The sequence below is a fragment of the Herpailurus yagouaroundi genome, unplaced genomic scaffold (assembly GCF_014898765.1).
Source record: "Herpailurus yagouaroundi ecotype Mexico unplaced genomic scaffold, PumYag 29, whole genome shotgun sequence".
Classification (NCBI taxonomy): domain Eukaryota; kingdom Metazoa; phylum Chordata; class Mammalia; order Carnivora; family Felidae; genus Herpailurus; species Herpailurus yagouaroundi.
In genome coordinates, this window is record NW_024412377.1 from 21,118,189 (window position 1) to 21,129,194 (window position 11,006).

Below are 11,006 nucleotides of genomic sequence, written 5' to 3' on the forward strand. Positions count from 1 at the left end.
AATGAAATAATTAAGTGATAAACACATTATGCATTGTGTTCAATAGTGATATTTTCTGTGGAAAATATTTATTTTAAAATAAATTGGGAAAGGAGAAATGGGTTTTGGGGGTTGTAGTTTTCAGTGGCGTTTGAAACAGGACTGGAAAGAAGTTCTAATGGTTAACTTCATGAATATCTGGGGAAAACTAATTTCAAGGATAGTGATCAGTCAGTGCAAAGGGAAAATGCTTAGTGTTTTTAAGGAAGAACAAGGAGCCCAGAATAACTGAAGTGAAATGAGTTAAGGAATTAGAGGAGAGTAAGATCAAAGAGATAAAGGGTACTTGATAACTTCGTGAGGACTGACTTTCACTGTAAAGAACAATTGATAGGTTTTGAATAGAGAAATGAGATGTTCATGCTTACCTAATTGAACGGAGGGAAGGAAGGAAGAAGAAGGAAGGAAGGAAGGAGGGAAGGAGGGAAGGAAGGAAGGAAGGAAGGAAGGAAGGAAGGAAGGAAGGAAGGAAGGAAGGAAGAAAGGAAAAAAAAACAAAGAAGAAAAAGAAATGCACACCAGTCTGTATTCTCTCTTCGAGTCTTTTCAAATAGATGGTAGGAGCCAAGGTGCGTAAGAAAGAACTCTTAGAAGTATACTGCGATAATCCAGGTGCACAAAATGCCAGGATTGTAGCCGGTGATGTGATGAAAATTTATTATATACCAGACAGATTTTGAGGGTATAGTCAATAGGATTTCCTAAAGTATAGCCTATGAAGGATTATAGAATAACAGAAATGAAGGATGACTACAAGATTTTTGACCTGGACAGGTAGGAAGATGTTGTGGTCTTTTTTTTTTTTTCCATCAACTTGGGCCACTTTGAGAGTAGAACAGATTTGGGGGGCAAAAATTAGAGGTTAAAATTTGGACATATCCCACTTCATTAAACTTTCATGTGGAAATTTAGAACAGTTCATTGGAAATATGTTTGGATTATAGGAATGAAGCAAAGATAGTGGGTTGTAGACCTCCAAAGATGGAGGTCTAAGTTTGAGAATTTTCAATTTATCTCTATATTGATATATCTATATGTTCATATGGATATTTATGTAAAAATGTATAGAAACTGGGAAAGTGGATAGATCATCAAGAGCCAGAATTTAAGTTAAGAAAAGGAAAGAAAAGAAAAGAAAAGAAAAGAAAAGAAAAGAAAAGAAAAGAAAAGAAAAAAGAGGGCTTGGTCTGCTCGAAAATACAGAGTTAGATGGAAGAAGCCAGTCAGGGAGGCTGAGTAAAATAAAAGAATACCCAATATAATAAAGGATCCTGGCAGCCAACTATAGTGGTTACGCCAAAGTGGAAGGAATAATCAACTGAGGTCAGTTCAACCACTGGCTATGGTAGGATTTTTTGCCCTTATTTTTTTACTGCTTTGTGTTGGTAATGCTGTTTTCTTTTCTTTACTAAATTGATTTTTTTTAAGTGACTGGAATCTATTTCACGTGTCTAAGAGCAGGATTGAAGATACTACCACCCAGTCCATATCTTAAAGTGCAAATAATGTAGATAGGTTCCTCTCTCTGAAAAAACTTCAGATATAAATATAGACATATATTATTTTGAATTTATTGAATATATAAAACAATGATTGTTTTAATTATATTTGGAAAAAAATGTTTACTCAACTAGCTTCAATTTTGTCTTAAGTTTAAACAGTCAAAGCTAACTAATTTATTTTGTTTGGAAAGTAAACACACTTTAAGAATTAATTTTCCTCAGATTTTACCAGTGTCTCAGTCCCATGAGAATCAAGTGATGGAAACTAATATTATTGAATGTATTGTGTGCATCTTAATGAAATAAAATTATCCAAATACAATAGAATAAATAATTATTATCTCTATTTTTTTGTGTGGGTATGGGTGGGGAAGTTATATATTTTTTTTTTTTTTATTTACAAAAAAGCTGATCAGTCTTCTAAATGCATTTTCCTACTACAGGAATTTCATAGATTATTAGACAATTATGAAAAGCATTAATATTTCATGAAACTGGTCATTTCTTTCACCAAATAGGACTCCTTGATTGATAGCAAAAACAATCATATACTTATTAAGTATGAAATCTATTAGCTCTGTCCTCACAAAGACATCAGTATATCAGTCATTCTCAGATCCAGGAAAGGGAGAACCCAAACCAGTTTTATTAAAGTGCTGAAAAATGGTAATCAAATGAATATTTCTTCATAATCAAGCTTACAAATTTAATGTGTCTTATTCTATGTGGTATTAATATGATTTCCTCACTGCAGTTGTAGGTTTACAACTTACAGGTAGCTTGGTTTGTTGTGATGCGCTTAGTATTTGAAGTGTGGTAAACCCAGGCATGCAATGTAACTACCAATTCCCCTTTTCTGACTCAACATGATTTTTTTCTTCATTTCTATACAGCTATTACACGTACAGTCATTATAGCCTCTTCTTAATTTGTTTACTTCTTGCCACTTATTCTAGTGATTATAGAATAAAGTGATAAGAAGTTTAATAGATATCTAATTCATTTTTGCCGACTGCTTTAAGCCACTCAACGTTATCCTCCTCAAATATTTGTCTGATTCATGCTGGAATAGCTCTAGCAATGGGAAAACTTAATTACTTTCTAAAGTAAAAAAAAAAAAACAAAAAAAACAAAACAAAAAAAAAAAACAACTTTCTAAACTAAACCTAAAACTTAAAAACTTTCTGTTTTCTGGAAAATTCCAATGATTAGAAAAATTTCAAATTTTTCTTTAGTGCAAAGTATATTTTATTTTCTCAGCATCAAATGAAATCTGTAATATGTGTCAGCTACTGGTGCTAAAGTTCTTGAATGGTCTTTGAAAATTTTATAACATAGTAACAGAATACACAAATTTGTCTATAATTGGTATTTGCTATTTAAAAAGGCTTGGTAACAGACTAGTCAGTGTTAAATTTCTAAATAAATTCCACATTAAGAATGACCCTGGGTATGATATTTACTCCTTAAAGGATGAATAATAAAAGAGAAAGCAAAAGACAATTCATGGCACAGGAAATGAATAGTATGCAATCTCCTTGTGAAGTTTCCATATTTTAGTTTAGGTTTTATTCTTCAGATTAAACCGAGGTAGGTTTTCTGCATAGCAGTCTCAGAGATTTGCTAATGATTATTATGCACAATTCTGCCACTCTCTTCCTCTTTCTCATGTCTTAAAGGGTCCAAATTCTGTCCAAAAACAGATTTTTTTTTACAATCCCTATCATTAGTAAAACCACACATTCCCTAATTTTTTTTTAATCTTCAGCCTACATGTTACCAGTTATTTCAAGATTTCCTCAAATACAGTGACTTTGAATCTATGCAATAAAGTTTTAAATTAAAAAAAAACCCTCTAGTTTGTTGATACTCATTTTAAATGTCACCTGGCTTATATTCCATGAATTATCTGATGAGGAGAACAAAATCAGAACTATTCCTTTTCATTCTGAAAACTTCTATTGAAGGAGAAAGAGTGATTTACATTTTTTTCCCTGATACACATAACATTTCTTACACATACTTCATATACTCTCAAATAAAATTCACTGGCTGATTCTATAGAAAAAATTATATAAAAACCATAATCATTCACAAGTATATTTATAATAGTTTATATTTCAAAGGTCTCATATCCTATTGATGGGTAGATATCAGTGGTTGAATAAGCATTTGTCCATATTCAAGTGGCAGAAACAAAAAATCATAACTTATACTAAAGCTCTTTTATAGTCTTGCTACATTCTAGTTCCAAATCACATGCAGTAACTTAGCTGTTTTTTCCCTGAGTAAATTGTGTTTTGTCTATAAAGATGTAAAAAATTTCTGTTATCAGTGAGATCAGAACTGTTTCTAGGAAGTAAATAAAATGATATTTATTTTTATAAATACTAGTTTATTTCATAAAAATACAAAAATATAAATATACATTTATAAAAATATGAATGAATTAACACAAAGACATTCTTCAACTAAATAAATATGGCAGTAATAGTCATTCCTATTTCTTTAGGGATATATTTTCATATTAATTTACAAAGCAGTTGCACAATGTTTAATAGTAAAGGTGACTATAAGTCAGTTAAGAAAACATTTATAAAGTCTTTATATTTAAGGAAAGGCACAAAAAGCCTTTTATGTAATTTGTATTGATTATTGATGTGATATACTTTCGTTCAGAGATTGCTAGGCAAAGAGAGTGAACTGGTTATTATTACTTTTTTTAAAATCTATATCATTCATAGTCATTCACAGAAACTTACTGATTAAGCAAACCCTTACTAAGACAACACCTACGTATTGTTTGTAATTTCAATTTTTAAAAAATTTCCTCCAAGGAAGAGAATGCAGGCCACTCAATCTAGTAACAAGAAGCGTACTTCCACTAACATGGATCAAGTCATACGATACTCTTAATCTCGGTCACTGTCATCACCCCCATACATATCAGCAAGCTTTTTAAAACGAGGTCCCCAGTCGCTGAGGTAATCATAATCTTGGTTACAATCGGCTGTGAGAGACTCCAAAGAACTGAGTGAATCGGCTATGGAATCATTGCCTTCGTAGGCGTATGTTGCCAGTGAATCATAAGGTGGTGCACTTGGGTCTGAGTCATTTTCTTTCAATCTTCGATGGATAAAATCTTGTACATCAATATTTTCCCACAGAGGCACAGTCCTCCTTATCTGAAAAATAGTTTCAGGCATTACATCTCTTCTAAGTTTACTGTCTTCTCTTGCTTCTGGATTCCTTAAGGTGCCAATGTCAAAAGCTTGGGTATCTTCTTCCCCACCACCTTCATCATTATAGGTCACAATGTTGTCACGGACATCATCTTTTGAAATTATCAGAGGTTCCTTTTTTCTCTGCCTCTTCAGTGCAGCAAACAGCACAACTAAAACTATTAATAATAACAACAACAATAACAACAAAGAGAAAATAGTGAAAGTCCATGATTCAGGTTTAAATTAAATATAGCACCCTTTGGAACAACAACAACAACAAAGAGAAAATAGTGAGATTCCATGGTTCAGGTTTAAATTAAATATAGCACATTTTGGAAAGGGAAGTTTGTGTGGTATGAGAGATGCTAAGATTTCTTTGGATAAAAAGTGACTATCCTACACAAATACACAGTGCCTTGGGTCAATGAGTAAATGTCCTGTATTGATAAAAGAGCAGATATTACAGTCCATTTATTTACTTTCAAGAGTCACTCTCCTGTAGAGCTCTGGCATTGAAAAATCCTTATTCAGTTATGGCTAATTCATTTAGCCAGCTGTTAATTATGTGATATCTCATTCCTTCCAACAGCAAACTTGCTTAAAAATACTAAAATTCTAAAGCTACACTCATTATTAGCCCAAGATAAATTGAGCAATAATTTAATAGTTTCTCAATGACTCAATATATGCAAAACATCACTCATATACATGCATATATACATAAAAGTGCAATATATGTGTGTATATAATATATACAAAAATATATATGTGCTACTGATCTAATCCTTCTAATAGCTCTTATCTATTTAAATTCCTTTTTGGACCTGGTTTTGAAAGCCTACCTAAAATCTGAGCCATCACTCTATAAGCTCTGATATGGAATCCAAATTCTTACTTATCTTTAACCTGTACTCATCTTACATGATAGTTCAGATTAAAGATAGTTCAGACTAATTATCTTGTTATTGAGGATTTCCTTGACTTATAGAAGTACATTGGAACTTTCTGGCTGACCTGTTATTTGTAATCCCTCTATTTGCTGTATCGTTTTATTTTTTATATACTTGTGTTATCAAATTAATTGTGAACTCCCCACATGAAATATACTTTCTTATTTTTGTTATGTTACTAAAATGTAACATATGCATATATGTGACAATGAATGTCTGTATGCAAAATAAATACATTTTGCAATTTACAAATACATTTAAAAGTAAGAAAAATACATAATTTCCAAAATATAAATTTTTCATTGAAAATGGAAAAAGTTCCTAATTTTGTATATAAGAAAAGTTAAAAATTAAATAAAGATAAACTTTCCCAAAACACACTTAGACATTGCATGAGAGAAATAAAAAACAGCTTTTCCTTAATTTAGGCAGCTGAATGTTTTGCTAATACTATTTAGGTTTTATTAAAAAACAAGAACATGTTGGCTCAAAAATCTATCATTTCTTTTCTTGGTTTTTGTATTGAGATCACACAAAGCAAACTCATTTACATTGAAACCACACTTCACCATGGCCCTTGAGTTTCTTGTAACTCCATTAAAGTCTGCCCAATGCTATTGTCATATCAGCCAAAACACTTTCCTTAGCTCCTAATAATTGGTAGAAAGAATAAAAAAATCATTAGTAACATCTTCAGTTAACCTCCATAGAATAGGCTCCGGGTGCTGAGCTATATTCAGAATCATCTTAGAGACAATAAAACAAAAAACTATTCAATAAAAATGAGACATATCTCTATTTCCCCTATTAAAGGATGAACATAAGTTAATTAACTCAGCATAGATCTGAAACCACCAATCTAGTGAATCATGAAGTAGAAAACAATTTTTTTATAAATTTAATATTGAATTAATTTATAAATTCTCTACTTTCCTCAAAATTTTTATAAACTCTGACTATAAAATAAGAACAACATAGTCAAATTATATTAAGGGTTCTTAGCTAATATAATATTTATTAACTCCCACAAATGGACCTTGGAACCTGTCCTGTTTTTTCTCCTTTGTTGGGTCACAATTACCTGCTTCATTTCCCTAGACTGAGGTTATGTGAATGGAATTTAGAAAGGTAAAGATAATGAATAGAAAAAAGTATGTAATTATTTTTATTAATCTATTACTGGAATTTAGTATTTCTATTATGAATATCAGAATATACAAGTACTGTAGTGATAGTAACAGTATGTGTGACTATTAAACCAACAGAAATCATAGATATTTTATATTGCATTTTTGTTATGATATATCTTAAATAATCATTAGACTTGCACTAGAATAAGGCACATATGACAATAATTAAACACATTTTGCTTTTGTTTCTTAGTTAATTTGGATAAACATATTTCCTTTTTTTATATATCCTATTATTATTAATTTATTATTCTAAATAGTTCCCATAGTTTGATTCCCAAGGTGTCTAAGGAACTAAAACAGTTAAAAAGTCCTGTATCAGGTTTTAATCCTTGACTTTGCCTTGTAACATAGACAAACTCTAAGAACTATATTTCTTCAAACTGTAAAGGTAGGCCTTAGGATAAGTGAAATAAGTCAGAGAAAGACAAATACCCTATGATTTCACTCATATGTGGAATCAACATGGGAAAAAAGAGAGAGGCATGAAACAGACTGTTAACTATAGGGAACAACCTGAGGGTTACTGGAGGGGAACTTTGTGTGTGTGGGGGGGGGATGGGTTAAATGGGTGATGGGGATTAAGGAGTGCACTTGTGATGAGCACAGTGTGTTGTATGGAAGTGTTGATATTGTACACCTGAAATTAAAACTACATTGTACATTAACTAAATGGAATTCAAACAAAAACTTTTTAAAAAGATGAAATCACAGCAAAAATGTTTTAGGAACTTTGATAATGAAACCTTCTGAATTAGAAGCAATTTTAACTAAAATAATAGAAAATCCCTCCATCTTTATGCAATCGGTTGGGAAGGTGGAAAACAAGAAATGTGTGCCTTCTATATTGTATAGGGCAGGAAGGTGGCCGAGTTCTCAAAATAAAGAAACAGCCTTGTAGGATTTCTGCTTAGAAAAAACTGTTAAACAATTTAGTGTCATAGACATAGTATGTAAGCTTATTAGGGGGCGCTTTTGTTTCCTCATGTATGCATGTGTGTCTTTGTGTGTGTATTATCTTAATATAGAAATTTAAAAGTCAAATTTAAAATATGCATATTTCCATGTTGTCCTAAATTAGGAAAGTAGAGCTATGTGACCAAATAAAACACTATAATATCAGTAGCACTTAGCTGAAAGGTAAGCCAAAATTGATACTTCATGGGGATACAAAAATATTTTACAGAAGAGCTGAAATTTCTAGCAGCAGTTCTGAGATGTGGACTGGTGTTGGTGTATGTATGTTCTAAAGCACCCTGAAAAAATGTTTTTCTAAATAGTTGGATCATTTGAACTGAGACAAATGTTTTCCCCTCACTTTTATCAATCCCCCACTGAAGTCGCATAAGGATATCTGGCCAGAGGGATTTCATCCAGATTGCTTGAAAGGTTTTGCGGTGAAAAGGAGCCAGCACATATGAGCATTGGAACATAAATTTGGCTGGCTCTCATGCCCTAAGCATAAGCATTTTGGATGAATATTTGATGGAAACAATTTTGGGGGGAATGTTTTACAGTGGAACAACTGTTTAATTGAATTAAATCGTTGTCCTGTTAGGGCATGCTCAAATCAAACATTTGCTATAGCAAGCATGACTTTATTTAGAAAATACTGCAGGACTACGTAGACCACAATGCCATGCTGATATTTTTAAAAATGGACTTAAACCTTTAATTTGCACCTATGTTCAAATTGTATCAATAAAATGCTCATCTTATATTGACAATTTAAATGGATTTGCCAACTAGGTGTCTAATATACATAACTTGGTCATTTGTTAGCTATATTATTTGTAAAGGTAGTCTTTGACTTTGAGAATAATGGTTTAGAAGGAGAATTCTGAAATAGACTAATATATTGAACGCTATTTAAAACACTTTCTAAATGACTGAATTTATGTAAGTTACTTAGTCTTCCTTGAGAAGAACCAGAGTATCCATCTTATGGAGTTGATACAAAAAGTAAATCAGTTGTAAAAGTAAATGTCCTGAGAACAGTGACCATGATTAGCTAGTACTAAACAGTCTAATACAAAATAGATTTTAAAATGTGTGTGTATACATGCATATGGCATGAGCTGTTAGCTCTGTTTTTCATCTCTAGAAAGCTAGTCCTATCCTCAGAGACAACTAGATTTTTTTTTCAAATCGAAAGAACAATTTCAATAAAGAGTTAAAAATGTCAATCTTTCACTCTAGAGAAGTGTGCTTTTCAGTAGCCCCATCACTGAACAGTGCAGGAGAGACTTATTTGAGTACAATGAACATTCAGAGGCAGAGCTTACCAAGGAGTATGATGATGCAGAGAAGGATGGCGATCAGAGCCCCTGTGCTGAGACCCGCCGAAAGGACCAAGGCCTCTGCATTGCAGGACTGCATGTTCCCTTGATTATCACAAGCGCACACACGGATAGTGAGTGTGCCGGTGCTGCTTTGAATTGGGTAATCATTGTCAAATATTAAAATCGGTAGTAGATAGGTGCTCATTTTGTTGCGGCTGTACCCGTCTTTTCGAGTCATGATTCCTGCTGTATTATCTAAAAAAAAAAAAAAGTGGGGGAAACAGTTCAGTCCAGTCTTTAATTTTAGAACATAAGGCCTTATAATTTTACTTTTAAAAATATTCTGTACCTTTATTATCTACAATGGTGAAGTTCGGATTGAGAGGAAATTCTGGCACTGGTTCAAAGAAAAATTTGTGGCCTCGGGGAGGATCATCTCTGTCCATGACACTGACAGTCTGAATCAGCTGAAACCAAGTCAATAAATGAAATAAAGCACAACAAAAAGCAACGCATGTTGTTTTTATAGGACATTTTAAATCAGTGTTTGGGTTTTAAAAATATCACTGGCATTAAAGAAATAAAAAGAGCCCATTTTCAGAAATTATGGCAAAGCTTTTTATGGTTCTGTATAATATAACAATTAGTTAAGGATAAAAAAAATGTCCATCAAGTATTACCGTGCAAGGTATCTCTATGAATTATTGTCCGATTCCCAGCCGCTGCAATATCCAACCTTAAAGAAAAATTCAATCACTCCAACATCTCCTCTTTTAACATTGTTAGAATGTCCCAGTGTGTTTTAATAATAATTGGTTACCAATCTGTCGCCTCCACTAAATAACGATTGTCTCAAAGGCAGAGAACATAACAGATGCACTTTTCAAAAACAAAAGTGCTTAGCACAGCCACTCTTACAGATCAAGGACACTATGAATATACTTTTGAAACAATGAGTAATATGCCACATGATACCAGAAAGCAAAAGATTTTAAAGCTAGGGGGCACCATAACTACAATCACATTGCATAGTTTATTCAACTTATTTGTTTTTCTTTTAGTGGTATTTGCAAAGCTTAGAGATACAAATAAATGCTTTTAAGGTTTCATAAAATCAGTGTTGACGTTGAGAAATTATGACACCTCTTAGCTGTGCTTGCTGTAAGTTACAGGTGTGCCCTTGTGTGAAGACGAAGCTGCAAATTACAGGTCACACAAAAAATTCTATTGAACATTTTACAGTGGAAAAAGCACCAAGCTACATATCGGGTGCCTGTTTTCCTAGTCCTGGGTCTGCCATCTGTGTGGCTTGAAATCATAGCCACTTAATTACTCTTACTTTCAAATTTCTTTTCCACAAAAACAGTTGCGCCACTCACTTAGAGGCATAGTAGTCCGACTTCTGTGATGAACAACTGTTGGAATTTCATAGTAGTTTGGCATATCCGCAGTTTTTGTTACTGTGAACCTTCTGTAGCCATACTAACCTGATGACTCACTAGTCAATGTGTTTTCCTCTTTTAATACTAACTAGGATTTCATTCATTTTATTGACAGAGTGGCATGTAACCCTACACTTCTTTATATAATTCTTCGTGTATGTGTACAATTATTAAGAGAAATTTAATGCACATTTTCTCCTTAGAAGATTGGGTCATGACATAGAAAAAAATACCTTTAAGACTTCAGCACTTTTGCTTAACCTCCTGTTCTATATTGGCAATGGTATATCCAATATTTAGCAATATTTTATTTTGTTTTATTTTATTTTATTATTTTATTTTATTTTATTTTATTTTATTTTATTTTATTTTATTTT

General features: G+C 32.4%; 1 protein-coding gene across 3 annotated transcripts in view; it reads right to left on the reverse strand.

The window, feature by feature from the left end:
- Positions 1-3,915: 3,915 nt before the first annotated feature.
- CDH9 (cadherin 9) overlaps positions 3,916-11,006 on the reverse strand; it is a 137,447-nt gene continuing 130,356 nt past the window's right edge. For all 3 annotated transcript variants that reach the window (XM_040494508.1, XM_040494500.1, XM_040494519.1), the window contains 3 exons: positions 9,537-9,654; positions 9,191-9,442; positions 3,916-4,941 (listed from right to left, as the gene is read on the reverse strand). In XM_040494508.1, coding sequence (XP_040350442.1) covers positions 4,454-4,941; positions 9,191-9,442; positions 9,537-9,654 — 858 coding nt within the window. In that variant the 3' untranslated portion in view covers positions 3,916-4,453. The remainder of the gene's footprint in view (positions 4,942-9,190; positions 9,443-9,536; positions 9,655-11,006) is intronic.